The sequence below is a fragment of the Silurus meridionalis genome, chromosome 14 (assembly GCF_014805685.1).
Source record: "Silurus meridionalis isolate SWU-2019-XX chromosome 14, ASM1480568v1, whole genome shotgun sequence".
Lineage (NCBI taxonomy): Eukaryota > Metazoa > Chordata > Actinopteri > Siluriformes > Siluridae > Silurus > Silurus meridionalis.
Window position 1 is genome coordinate 17097238 of NC_060897.1, and position 15398 is coordinate 17112635.

The 15398-nt window shown below is 36.3% G+C and overlaps 1 protein-coding gene across 2 annotated transcripts in view; it reads left to right on the forward strand.

Moving 5' to 3' along the window:
• tfap4 (transcription factor AP-4 (activating enhancer binding protein 4)) overlaps nt 1-9908 on the forward strand; it is a 31314-nt gene extending 21406 nt beyond the window's left edge. For both annotated transcript variants that reach the window (XM_046865623.1, XM_046865624.1), the window contains 4 exons: nt 2282-2452; nt 5281-5430; nt 5844-6011; nt 7156-9908. In XM_046865623.1, coding sequence (XP_046721579.1) covers nt 2282-2452; nt 5281-5430; nt 5844-6011; nt 7156-7305 — 639 coding nt within the window. In that variant the 3' untranslated portion in view covers nt 7306-9908. The remainder of the gene's footprint in view (nt 1-2281; nt 2453-5280; nt 5431-5843; nt 6012-7155) is intronic.
• The last annotated feature ends 5490 nt before the right edge of the window (nt 9909-15398 follow it).

Consider the following 15398-nt stretch of genomic DNA (forward strand, 5'->3'; position numbering starts at 1 on the left):
TTCCTTTTTCCAATTCTGACTATATTTCTAGGAATGAATTTTTTTTTCCCTTTTTAAGCAAATCGAGCAGCGTCACCCCCTCTGTAGTGCCAGAAATGGCAGATGTTTACTAGAGAAAAATTAGAACAATTAATTGCATTGCAGTGTCAGCTTGTGATGGCAAATGTTGCGATTTAATGAAATAAATAAGTGCATGTGTGGACACACTTTCTGAGAACAGTTTGCAGATTTTCCATGCTGCTAACAAAACAAAAAGACCAGATATTCTCGGTTTAGACAGTGCAGGTGTGGCATGTGTGGTCGCGTGACTTTCCGGTGTACAGGGTGGAGGCTAGGTGAAGATGATGCCGAGCAGACAGACACTGAACTGGTAGGCAAATAAACGCTACCATGTCCTCCCATTACAATGCTCCACTCCCACAACATACAAATAATTAGCAGTTTAGTTATCATTAACACATTTAATAATATTGATTGCAAAATTGCCTGAATTCAAGTATGTGAACATATACTGTATCTTAAACTTCAGCAGAAAAGTTAATAATTTAATGAGCTGAGGGCAGTGACGGGGCATTCCAGTTCGACAAAATGTTTCAAATATCATATTTTTGTGAAAATTTTTTATTTATTGTTTTATTTAATTCAGCTGTACCTTGAAGAAAAAATGTTTACATTTAATGCATGTTATTTCATTTTGTAATAACTATTTTAAAAACATTTATAGTTTTACAAATACATTTTAGCATCATCACTAATCTTTGCCTATTGTAATATTAACCACAATAATCGCAACATTAAATTTTTCCCCAAGTCATGCAGCTATAGAAAAAAAGTCAGAATTGCGATAGAAAAAAGTTGAAATCGGGCAAACTTTTACTTCCATAGGATTCAGGCCAAAGAAAATTACAACGTTTGGGATCATTTTAAACTAAAACATAACACCATTCAGTGCGTTGGGGTTTTTTTTTTGTTTTGTTTTTTTTATTAAATAATCTGAAATTTATTTTGTATTAAAAATATGTATTGCATTTTTATTTAATATAGCAATTAAGTGCACTAAATTGTTTGTTTTCAGATACTCTTATATAGTTTCAACACTATTTGATCATTTTTTTAAAAAGGAAACAAATTACTTGTTCATTTTAAGAGACCCGTCTTATTTTCTCTTGTATATTTAGTATTGCTCTTTTAATAAAGAAAATTATCTAATATTTCTTATCCAATTGCTCGATTAATTGTTGGAATAATTGGAAGGGGACTTGATTAATAAAATAATTGATAGCTACAGCCCCACAACTGTTTTGTAGGATTTTGAATTGGTCATTGGAAAGGCCACTGAAGAACAATGTACCCATTTGTCAAGTTTCACGAAACTAGTCTGAGAGGAGTTTTGCTTTGTGTCACGGTGTATTATCAAGCTGGATATAGCCTTTAGAAGATAATCAAGTTTGTGGGCTTAAATTAATACTTATGATCAGCAACAATATCTAAGGTTGAGACTTAATAGGCGAGAAAAAAACATTCCCCACACCATTACACTGCATCCACCAGCCTGGACTGTTGGTAACAATGGATTCATGCTGTTGGTGGCACATTCTGTTCGCCTTCACCTGTCCAGTTTTGGTGAGCCTGTCAGAAGTGGAGTTTCTGCCATAATTGTATTCTGCTGTTGTAACCCATCCACCTCAGGGTTTACAATGTTGTGCCTTCTGAGATGCTTTATAAAATTCTGAATTATTTTTAGCGGCGTTACTGATTATTGTATCCTTTCTGTCAATGTAAACCCTCCCCTAAACAAGCTGTTATTGCATATGGATATTTTTTCTCTTTGTTTCACCATTTGTTTAACCTAAATACACTCTAGAGACTGTTATGCATGAATCCCAGGAGAACATTTCCTTATATAACATAGAAATGTGTCTACTTGCCACGAATAATCTTGCCATGGTCAAAATCCCTTTTGCTTTTTTTTTTTTTAAAAAGCATTTTTTTTTATTGCTGAACTTTACTTAAATCTGCATTTTCAGGCCCTGTACTGCTGTCAGGTGACTGGCTATTTAATAATTGCATGAATGAGCAGGTGTATATACAATAGAGGTTGACCGAAAAATTAAAAAATGAATCAGCATTGTCCAATTCTGCCGCAATGTGCCGTTTTTAATCCAAGCTATTTTCTTTATCATGTCTTGTTAATTAACTGTTAGATTTTATGAGATGAAGGGTCGGGGGAGAAAATCTGGCCAATCTTTCACTTCTGCTTTTTTCCACTCAATATGTACAGGAATTCAGTGGCTCATCTCCAAAGAGAAGGCGTGCAGAGGAGAAGGATGAAGGAATAGGTTCTCCAGATATTCTAGAGGAAGAGAAGGTGGAGGACCTGCGACGAGAAATGATTGAACTCCGCCAACAACTGGAGAAAGAACGCTCTGTGCGCATGATGCTAGAGGAACAGGTGTGTGTTCTCTTTGTATATATTGCGGCTTTTCGTAAAAAAATCTTTTTTTTTTTTTTTTTTTTTTTTGCTTTTCCAAAAAAATATTGGTAAAGCTAAAAGAAATATTTTCTGGGATTTTGTTATATAACCAAAATTCTACTGTAAGTAAGCTGTGCTGGGTTGTATAGTAATGTGTTTATTAGTGGTCGAACGATATGGGTTTTTCTCTGGCCGATGCCCATTTTTAAAAATCAGGGCAGCCGATGGCCGATATATGATGTAGATTTTTTTGCCCAATATATTAAGCTGATTTTTTTTCTCCTCTTTAAGAGGAACCTGTAATTCTTACAGTTAATTAACCTTTGCCACCGCTTTTGGGACTCACAGCTGAAAATGCCCTACCTAAATTTAAATGTTAACAGTTCCTGATAAAAGTGGGCTACATACACAATTTAAACATCTTTGAAAAGAAGACACGTTGAGCTTTACTGCCATTATTTAAAGTTGATATGGCTCAAAAAGATAATGAAAAGCTATACATGATGAAGTACCGTGAATATACATTTTTCTTCATATATAAATACATGAAATCAGTCCTGGAGCAATTTAGAATAGTAATGGGTTAAATAACACGTCTCATGACTTTATATTTTAAATTGAATGAAGATATCCTGAAAAATTTGATTCCTACAAACATTTATCTGAAACTATGTCTGGTTCGCCCCTCCCCGCCCTGCCCAAATTTTAGGACTCACAGCTGAGAATGCCCTACCTAAATTTAAATGTTAACAGTTCCTGATAAAAATGTGCTACATACACAATTTAGATATCTTGGAAAGAAGACATTTTGAGCTTCATTGTCAATTATCAAAGTTGACATTGCTCAAAAAGATATTAAGTTATAGATGATGACGTGCCATGGATATACATTTCCTGCATTGAATATTATTTTTATTTCATATATAAATACATGAAATCAGTCCTGTCCTTTCATGACAAATGAGATTCCTACAAACATTTATCGGGGCTATGTCTGATCCTTTTCTCTCTCTCCCTGTTTGAGAGCCACCTGCTAAACTCAGGTGGCTATTCATACTCTATTTATACAGTCTGCATATAAATTAATGGCTGACCATTAAAGGTTTTTTTTATACAAGTTTGGCTATTGATATTGAGTTAGCATTCATATTGATGGCCAGGTAGCCAGACAAGCTATTGTTTTATAGTCATGGCTATTTATATTGATGTGCGGCCATTCCATACACACACACACTTACTTTACATTTACTTTTTTACATCGTATAAGATTGTTAAGGAAGATATATTGTAAATTACAGATGTAAAATAGGCTCAGATTTTCCATCTCCATGAAAATCTCCAAGTCTCTTTTACTCTACCCCCAAGAATATTTTCCTCATCGCTGCTTTGTGCAAATCTCTGCTAAAACAACTCATTTGACTCTCTTCTTTTCTTTGTTTTATTTTTTTATTTTGGTAAACAAAGCCCAGTTAGCTTGAGCTGTTTGTGCAGATCTGAGAGCTGCATAACTTCCTGGTCCATCACTGTCCACGTGCTCCTCTGTTTGACCACTAAGAGTTTGTAAAGAGTAATAAAACTAAGAATTTACCCATGTGGGGACTAAAATCCTCCCATACATTATTAGAATTCTGCACTCATTGGCTACATTTTACATCAATCATTTTGTTTCTATAATGCTACTGGCTGGAAATAAAAGGTGGTGCATAATAAAAGTCAGCTGGACACCTGCCTATAGAGAGGAGACTCAACCAGTTTATTTATTTAATTTTTTTAGTGTGTGGTCTTATTTGTTTTGTAACACTATATTCTTGTTATGTATATGCATGTTGTTCAGTGACTCGTTATTACAATAAATGTGTAAGTACTGCATTTTTTTATGCATGTTGTTTGAGTGTATTGCTTACACAAATTCAGCAAATACATTCGTCATACGTTTTCCATTGAAAAACAGTGATCTAAAATCGCTGCTTGAGGCTTATACCTTTAGAATGCTGTACAGTTAGTCATGGTTACTCTTGTCCCTTTTTATTTAATCTATTGCTAAACTTTACCACCTGAGAACAATAGGATATTGGATTGTGCTGGTGTGGCGTTGAAGACTAAGAGAGTCATAAAACGTGATACAGAAAATTGTTTTGAAAATATAATGAACAACACAAGCCTCTCCAATCACTGCATGTATTACCAGGTTTTGGTACCCATGCGTACCTGTAGCCTGGTTGAAGGCTCAATAACAAAATGGTACTCATTCTCTTCCCAAAATTAGTATCATATTTACTATTTAAATATATAAGAACGAATAATAATAAGCCCAGGACACCCCAAGCTGACGGTCGGCCATTAGGAAAAATGTCAGGTGGTTTTGAGCGTTGGTCTGCCTTATTTTTTTCCTTATCAACTTAGCAGACATGATTGAAAAATTCTACAACACTCTGTTAGTAATGATTGCAGCAGCAGGTGTAAACACTGCTTGCTTTATATATTCACAGTTCTAGCTTTTTACTGTTTGGATGGCAAATACACACTACTGCCACCTGCTGATGGAAGAGATATGTTCTCTCTTGCAAGTGCAGTACATGCATGGTTTGGTGTCAAAAACATCCTGCCTAATAATCTGCCTAATAATCTGCCTAATTTGCAGCACAATCTGTTAATGCCAATTATTTTAGAAATGCCAAAAAGCAGCACAATTTATCGGCCAGCGAATCAATCGCTCAACCTCCAGTGTTTATGGCCAGCCAGTGTACCAAATGGAATCACAAAATGTTTATGTGATCCTGTGTTCAAAGTGTGCATTTGTGTAACAGATTCGCTCATTGGATGCCCATCTATACCCTGAGAAATTGAAGGTGATTGCCCAGCAAATGCAGGAGCAACATGTGCAGACGCAGACTCTGATTCGCCTGCAACACCAGGAACAGTTGGAGAAAGAGAGCACTTCTGCCCGCAGCACACAGGTCAGATTTTCATAATTATATCAAAATGTAAAGTGTAAAACAGCTTAATAAGTAAAATAAAGTGTCAAACAAGTGTGCAAAACGTAGTGTCTATAAAATTTTATATGCTTTGAAACATTGTCCACTAGAGGTCAGTAGTTTTTAAATGCTTCTGCATTAAGTGCTATGGAGTTGTCTTGGAACAGCAGCTCAATAAGTCATATTGTCTCATTGAGTAGCTAAACAACAGTATGTAAAGAGCAATAATAAAAATAAAAGAAAATTTACTACAACTGTAGTAATCATATTTATTGCTCAATAGTATAAATAAAACATGGCTTTTTACCACCACCTTTCTTGCTTGAGTTTTTTTCTTGTTATTATAAAAATAACAAACTAACTTACTTTCTTTCTTTCTTTTTTTTTTATCTCAGGTATATTCTCCAGCTACACCATCTGCTCCCACTCATCACACCACTGTTATTGTTCCTGCCCCTGCATTGCCACCTCCACCACATCATGTCACAGTGGTTACTATGGGCCCTGCCTCTGTAATCAACACAGCTTCAACATCACGACAGAACTTGGACACCATAGTGCAGGTAAAAGGCCTTTAACCCAAGGCAAATTGACATTTAAATATGGACCAAACTAAAATTGATAAAAGTACCATTATTATATTGTGGAGCCATTATAGTGGTATATTAACGCTACCATTATTATAGTACATCTTCGTTTCTTTTGGGTTTATTAAAAAATCCCATAACCCATGTTTATATGCAGTACACACAGAATTACTTAATAAATAACTGTTTAACTAATTAAAATGTTTTGATACCTTTCTGAGTTTCAGGGAAATATAAACCATTTAGTATGAAAAGTAAAATTTGTGTTAATTAACATTTGTTTTGAATTTTGCAGATAGCAAGTTAACAGCTATGTTTAAGAATAAAATATACAACATTGTTTTGACAATTTTTGTTTAAAAAATAGATATTTTAAAATAGATATGCATAAATTAAATACATTTATAAACTAGCATAACTTTTGTAGTAGATAAATGCTTTAAAAAGAGAATGGAATAGAGAAACAGCAAGCTAACAGGCTTGGGAAAAAAAATATGCATTGATATACAAATGTATTAGCATTCACTGAAAACCACAACAATGACTAAAAATGTCATTGTTTACTGCTGCTGTTATTTGCTGCTTTTAGATTTAGTGTTCACACCATTTTAATTTAATCCAACACTGTCGCGAGCTAGGTGATTGCATGACCTGATGCTCACGAGTCACGACAGAACAGATCCAGTTAGCCAACAAACAGTTTACACAATAGCACTTCATTAAACTATACCATATTTACATGATGATATAAAGTTTTTGCTTACACATTTCTCCTTCATTTATGACACCAGTGTGGTTTTGTGCATCACTTTGGTACTTCTATGCCACACAAGCTCAGCTTTGCACAACTTCCAGGTGCAGTTTTCTTTGATTTGTTTAATAGAAAATGTTCCAATGCCTTGAATGATTTGGAATGCACACTTTTTTTCCCTGTTGCCGGTATACCCTGTAAGTTCCGCCATTTTTAAGGGGCGGCTGTGTTATCTTGCCATCACGCTAACCCATAACTTGAGCAGCCCAAATAATTGATAACTGCATTCGTTGACAACGAATTATTGATTGTGTTGAATAGTTGTTGCAGCTCTAGTCATGACCATACCATATTATTTTGTGTTTTTAGGCTATCCAGCACATTGAAGGCACACAGGAGAAGATGGGTGTGCCTGAGGAAGAGCAGCGTCGGGCAGTTATTGTCACTCCAATCCGTGTTTTGAATGACACCGCAGACTCTGACACTGCCTCTGACAATGAAGGTTCTGAGGACTGTTAACTGCACCAGGCAAATGGGGTGGCCATAAGGAGGGGCCTCCTAAAGACTCTTTCTCACTCCCTCTCATTACCTTTTTCTCATATAGGCATACAAATGCATAGGGTAGGAAATGGCGTAGTCAAAGGTTCAAAGAACAAAAAAAATAAATAAATTAGCAAACATAACATCTCACCCACATGCACACATGGACTTGTACTCTCACTTTCATACAGTGCACTAGATTATTTGATCACTTTTGCCCATGATGTGCATCCTTCCATATTTCAGACATTTTGTTACAAAATAATGTTGATACATGCATTATATTGAAATGAAACCACCACAGTCAACTGTCTCATATGGCCAACATTCCAAGTTCTCCCACTATTGACATCTCTTCTCTGGAATGGACAGTCACCCCTGTAAATTTATTCTGGAGAAACTCATACCTACCAACCTGGTCATCTCACACCTTTGACTGTTTACTGAATCTTTTGATTACTCCAAACATCCCTTCATTCTTTCTTTTTGACTTAGAGAGGCTTTATAGCACCACTGTGAGCTGTTGTTTGACTTCAAAAGCTGAATGTACTATTTCATTTACTTATTAAGGGAAATAACATGACTACAGCTGTCATGTGAATTCATTTATGGTGCCTCTGATCCCATAGCAATGCTCCAATGGAGCAGGAAAATCCAATGCCGCACAAAAATCATTACAGATTTGTGTAGGTTGTAAAATACCTTTTGGAGGGAGGGGGCAGAATGAGCACTAGTTATAATACTGAGCTGGGCTGGGTTCCCAGTACAATAAAGTTCTGTAGACAATGCAGCCCTAGCACCACATCAAACTCCAACACTTATTTTTGTTGTTCCCAATGCTGGCCTAATGTTTTGTCTATTTTTTTTTTCTTTTCACAATTGAATAAGCTAAACAGTAGGTGCTCTACAGAGCATTGTATTTGCCTTGTGTGGATGAATTTGCAAGGAGCAAACATGCTATGCTGGCATCAGCTGGCAGTATAATTAGCAAATTTCTCAAGGCCCATGAGCACTCTATGCAGCTCCTTCAACTGCCATCTGCATGTGTAGCCGCTTTAGGGTAATTTGAAGAAGCCTGTCTGTTCTCAATGTTTTATTCAATTCTGTGACTTATGCTGTTGGTAATGGCAATGCTGAAAGCTTTTTTTCTTACTTTATTTTTGTTTTTAAAATACATCTACACACTTGCTCTATGCATTCAGTAGTCTGTTCTGCTTGTTGGAATGTTTTTTATTTATGTTTTCATTTTCTTTACTTTTCAGTGTGTGATGCATATTGATGCATGTGCACATGACCGATAATCCTATGGAGCTTTAGGTCATGTAATTAAAGCTGGATTGTTGCATGGGCTTTCTTATACATCCTTATGGTTGGAGAATGTGGAGTAATGGTGTAGACTGTATTGCATCTTATTTAGGTGTATAGAGAGAGCAGTGGTTTGAAGTTGACTTGCAGCTCAAAAGGTTACTAATTACAAGCCTTGCCCCATCCTATTTTTTTCTCTCCCATGGCACTATGGCATTAAAATGGGTGGTGATTTAAAACATTCCAGAATGTCTAGCACCATGGTTGTGTTTCTCCGTATTTTACATATTTAGGAACAGATGTGACAAATCTGTGTGTAAATTTGACAAACAAATTATGCTTGCTCCAGTGTTACAGGGGAATCACTTGCTGTTTGACATATTGCTTTTCCTTTGGGCTTTATCAAATGCATGTTGGCTTTCTCTGGCCATCTCAGTCATGATTGAGTGTTGACTGCTAAGAAACAGGGCTTCTAAAAGAATGGGCCTATCAGATCATAGCTGGAGTTGAGGCACGAGTATAAATATACTTTTTTATTATTATTATTATTATTATTCAAATGATGGTTAGCTTGGGTTATGAAGACTTGTCTTTTATAAGTTCTTTTTTTTTATGGCTGTATATATATATATATATATATATATGTATATACATACACATACATACATACATACACACACACACACACACACACACACACACACACACACACACACACACACTCATACTCACACTCGCACTCAAAAGCTCAGAGGTTCCTTTAAACTCAGCAATTTCTCTATTAAAGCCACAGGGTGTATCTGCCTTTTTCTTCTTTTTTTGTATTTTAATTTTATTTTTTTTTATTTTATTTTTTAAACCTAATACATTCAGATGTCTGTAAAAAAAAAAAAAAAAAAAAAACAAACAAAAAAAATACTGTACAAAAGAAGACTGTCAGAGAAATGTGTATGTGAGGGTTTAACAAATAGTGTATAAAATTATGGATCTAAAGCACTTAATTTTTTAAGAGATGCCTACTACATTAAAGCTATTGGTGCTGTGAGTCCAAACCACGCAGCTGTTGAACCCTTCATGACTATTTGTATGTCTCCATCTTCAAAGACTCTAGCCATCCCCCATCTTTTCCTTCTTTTTCATTGGTCAACTCATTTTTTTTCTGTCCCATTTGGTTTTGAGAAGCTGTTATTTTGTTCTCATTAAAAAAAAAATGGGGAAAATAGGCATGTGCCTTTGTAAAGACAGAAGAATAAAGTTTGTACTTCGTTTTTTACAAATTACAGTTGTACTGATTTATTTATTTTTTAAATTGATCTGCTTATTACAATTTAAGTAATTTTTCCTTTTACTGTACACTCATTGTCAAAATGTAGAATTATAAATTCGATCGAATCATTAAAATGAATTGTATCATTAGAATATTGTTCAACACCATTGTCTACTATTAACACAGCTTAATTAACTTTACTTGGTATGAGACCTCAAATTTGCTAGTGTTTTGCAATTCTAGATTTCAGAGTTCACTCATGATCTCTGGCTAATGTCTGTTTCACATGTTTCCTTTGTCCTCGAAGTGCTCTAGTTTCTTAACATCTCCATGAAACATGCCAGTAGATCCAAACACAAAAGAAAAAAGTCTTAAATAAAGCCTATTTAATTTTTGTTTAATAGCTGGCATGTGCAAATTAAATATTTGAGTGGGTGGAATTGTTCAAACCTTTTGAAGGTACAGTATAGCTTAAAACAGCTGATCTGTATATAACCTATATCTGGAGCTATATCTTACCTTACTCTAGAGGGGGAACTAGAGAAAAAATGCTTCCAGTAGGAATAAATCAATGTGATTTGTGATTTTGTAATAAAATATTCTGGTTATCTGGTTGGGGAAAAAAAAACACCTAACTTAGCGACATCAGAAGTGAGACCTTGCAAGCTGCTCTAAGACTGTCTTTTTGCTGATGTTTGTTTTGGCTGTTGCCTTATTTTGGCTGTCTTAACCCTGCACTGAGCTGGATCACTAAATAATGTGCAGGTGAACATGCTCCTTCCTAAAGTCATGCCAAAGGCATGACTGTAATTGAAATATTAAATATCTACAGTTAATACAGAAAGTATTACTCCTTCACTTTTTTTCAATTTCATGTTGCAACCTGATACTGCAACTGTTCAAATAATTCTTTTCTGTAAATGTCTGTAATTTTTTTTTTTTATATATATATGAAATGTATGTACATAAGTATTAAGACTCTTGAAAATTAGTTCAGGTTCCTCTCAATTCTCTTGACTTTTTGCTGAGATGTTTCTGCACCTATTGGAATCCACCTGTGGAAAGGTTTATTGATTGTTCATGATTTGGAAAGGCACACACCACTCTGACAATGGCTGACAATGCATATCAGAGAAAAAACCAAGACATGAGGTCAAAAACACTGCTTGAAGACTTACGGTTTTGGCGATGTAAGAGAGATCAGCGAAGATGAGGACCTCCCAACCACATTCCTTTTAAACCTATTAAAACATCTTCTCTCTTTTTATCTAATTATTTCACAACATAAAATATAGGATCTAAACTTAATTCAGAAAGAGAAATGAGCAACTTGAAACAGAAGCAGAGTACTGCACCAGCAACACGTTCAGGTGCTACCATAGCGGGTAAGTTAGCAACCGATAACGATACCACTAACTGCAAGGATACACCTGTAAAAGAAACACAGGCAATTTGTCGATGGGTCAGCTAGTCTCCAAACTGGCAAAACAACGGGCCAGATTAAAAGAGGACATGGCAAGCTTAATTCAAGATTCAATTAAGCCGTTGCAAGCCTCTCTTGACACGTTAAGGGAGACAGTAAGCTCGTTTCAACACCGGCTTACGTCCACTGAAGTATTAGTTGGTGAAAACTTTAAAAGGCTTTTTGCAGCGAAAGCGACGATTAAATCCTTGAAAACACAAAATTTGTCTCTTTTTGACCAAATTGATGATCTTGAGAACAGATCCAGAAGGGGTAACCTGCGTATTATTAACATTCTGGAAGGCAGTGAAGATGGAAAAGACCTCATTAGATTCGTATCTGGGGTGCTTAAAGAAACTATGGAGAGCGTGTTAGACAATCCTCGTAAACTTGAGTGTGCACATCGTGCACTTCGCCCGATTTCAGGAAAAGGAGAGGGCACTGCACTGAGCCAGGCGACATGATATTAAACACAACAGAGTGTCACTGAGGCTATTCCAGGATACGAGCGCAGCTTTAGCAAAGAAACACGCCAGATTCGCCAGAAAGAAGTCAAACATTCCTATCAGAAAGGCATAAAGTTTCAACTTCTGTATCCTGCCCATCTGTATCTGTTTTCCCTCACCACATCCATAAACTGCCTCCTTTGCCCTCCTCTTTATCTCCTTCCTGGTGGCTCCAACCTCAGAATTCTCCTACCGATATACCCCATGTCCCTCCTCTGCACATGTCCAAACCATCTCAATCTCACCTCCCTCACTATCTTCTAATCCTGTCTATCGTCGTCACTTAAAATGAAAACCTCAACATTATCAGCTCTGCTACCTCCAGCTCCACCTCCTGTCTTTTACTCAATGCCACTGTCTCTAAACCATACAACATCGCAGGTCTCACCACAGTCCTATAAACTTTCCCTTTCACTCTTGCAGACACTCTTCTATCACAAATCACTCCTGCTATCACTCTTCTCCACCCACTTCACCCTGCCTGCACTCTTTTCTTCACTCTCTAACACACTCTCCATTACTTTGCACTGTTGACCCCAGGTAAATGAACTCCTCCAACTTCTTCACCTCTTTTCTCTGCAATAGTACCACTCCACTGCCCTCCTTCTCATTCACACAGATGTACTCTGTCTTACTCCTACTGACTTTCATTCCCCTTCTCTCCAGCATGTACATCCACCTCTTCAGGCTCTTCTTAATCTGCTCTTCCTCGGCATAAAACCATACTGTTGCTCACAGATGGTCACCTCTTCTCTCAGCCTGGCTTCCACTACTCTTTCCCATAACTTCATGGTGTGACTGATCAACTTAATTCTCCTGTAGTTACTGCAGGTCTGCACATCTTCCTTGTTCTTAAAAATCGGTACCAGCACACTCCTTCTCCATTCCTCAGGCATTCTCTCACCTTCCAAAATCCTGTTAAACAATCTTGAGGATTTGCAGCATGTTTCTGTACTTGGTTGCATTGTGGGGGTTTGCAGCACGTGTTGTCAAACTGATTACAATGTTGTTGTTTTTTTCTATTTGCATGTGTTTTCTTAAGTTGCAGCACGTTAAGCTCTCTCAGCCACTGTATCGAAAGATATTTTTTTCATTAAAGGGTGGAGTATTCCCTTAATAAAAAACAGTGAATGGGATAAAATATTAATATTAATATTAATATTATTTAGGTTTATATACTTCTAAAAGCACTAAATTAAACTCTGAAATGCTGGAATTTTTAGACAATGTAGATATACCCACCATTCAGTGTAGAAAACCTATTTGGAGAAACACGTACGAATAGAGGAAATTCTGAATGTGATTACATTAATGCAGAATAAAAAAAACCCTGGCCCAGATGGCTACCCAATAGATTTGTACAAAAATTTGCAACTAAATTAGCCCCTATTCAACTTGATATGTTTGAAGACTCTTTTGAAAAGGGAAGCTTGCCACAAACCTTAAATTAAGCAAACGTAATTATTATAAATACCCTTAATATCTGATTTCAATTCAAATAATGTTTTGGTTTTAAAGACTTCTCCATAGCCAGCCCTATATGCAACAACCACCTATTCCTTCCGGGTTAACTGGGTCAAGTTTTTAATCAGCGGCAACAGTCAGGTCTTGTCAAATTTAGTGATCTTTTTATAGATAATGTTTTTGCCTCATTCTCAATTTTCTCTTCAATTCAATACAATTTGGCAAGATCACACTTGTTTAGATATTTTCAAGTTTGTCTATATATATATATATATATATATATATATATATATATATATATATATATATATATATATAATAGTATATCCAAAACTGCTGTCCCACATATCCCTCCATTCCTCCTAGTGCTGGAATGGATGCAGTTTTAAATATTTCCATACATATAAAAGGAGTAATTTTCTAATGTGTATAACACTTTAATGTCAGTAAATAATATAAATCTGAACAAAATCCATGTGGAACGGACAAGAGATTTGGGAGTGGAAATATCCGAGGACACCTGGAACAATGGAAAAAAAAACAGGAAAATTGGAGTAAATGGGACAACCTCTTGTACTCGTTTAGGCTTGATTCAGTTTAAGGTCCTCCACAGACTTTACTATAACAAGGTTAAACTGTCCAAGATATACACCAATGTAACTGACACATGTGAGCGTTGTTGCTCTGCTAAAGCAGACTTGGCTCATATGTTTTGTCCAGTCATGTCCAGGAAATATCAAGATGCTTGTGCTTTTGCATGTCTTCAGGCTCAGAGAAGAATACTACTTGATTGGAAATCAAGTAAACCACAAACGTTTCTATTTAGTATGGACTCCAATGATCTCATATTTTGAAAAAGGTGTAGCACTTCCCCCAAACTGAATTTAATAGTGTAATTGAAAGGCATATGCACATTGTAACAGGTAATGCAGTCAGGTGCAATAGGCTAACAATGTTGTTCGGTATGTCCTCATTGTTTGTAATTCATAATTTTTGGATTTTGTGTGTTTGTTTATTTATTTAATTATTTATTATTATTATTATTATTATTATTATTATTATTATTATTATAATTTTTATTATTTTTTGGGGGGAGAAAACTTATAAAAAATAAAGAAATATGAAATATGTAAAGCACTGTCAATTATCTATCTGTGTATGCAATGCTTCACTCTGTTCTTTCTTAAAAAAAAAAAAAAAAAGAAATATATATATATATATATTCCTGAAGAGCTTAGAGAAAGGATTGTTGCGAGCAAGGATCTCTGGGAGAGGCTACAAAAAAATTGCGGCTCAGTGGAATCCGAAATTCTCAAATGGAACTAGTGTGGCACAACTAGGACCGACAACTGGTCTTCTGGCCAAACTGAGCATTTGGAGAGAAGGGTGTTAGTAAGAGAGGTGACCAAGAACCCAATGGTCACTCTGACTGAGGTCCAGAGATCCTGTGTGGAGACGGGATAAAGTTCTAGAAGGACAAACATCACTGCAATCCTCCACCGATCTGGACTTAATGGCAAAGTGGCAAAAATGAAAGCTTCTCCTCAATGCAAAACCCATGGAAGCCCATTCAAGGACACTCAGTCTGTGTGGAACAAGATTCTTTCTTCCTCTGAAACCAAGATCGAACTGTTTGGCCCCAGTTTTTAATATTATGTCTGGAGGAAGCCAGGCACTGCTCATTACCAGCCCAAAACAATTTCAACAGTGGAGCATGATGGTGGCAACATCATGCTGTGGGGGAGTTTTTCTGCAGTAGGGGTTTGGCAACTGGTCAGTGCTGAGGAAAAGCTGAATGGAGATATCCTCAATAAACACCAGTTCCACAGCACTCAGGATCTCAGACTCGGCTGAAATATTCACTTACCTGCATGATACTGGCCCTAAGCACACAGCCAAGCCAACACCGGAGTGGTTTAGCAACCTGAAAGTGGCTGTTCACCCATGGTCCCCATCCAACCTGAACCAGCTTATTTGTCTGCCCATTGTCATAATAGGGTACTAAGGGTAGATTAATGAGAAAAACAATTGTGGTATAAGGCTGCAACATAACAAATTTGGGGGAAAA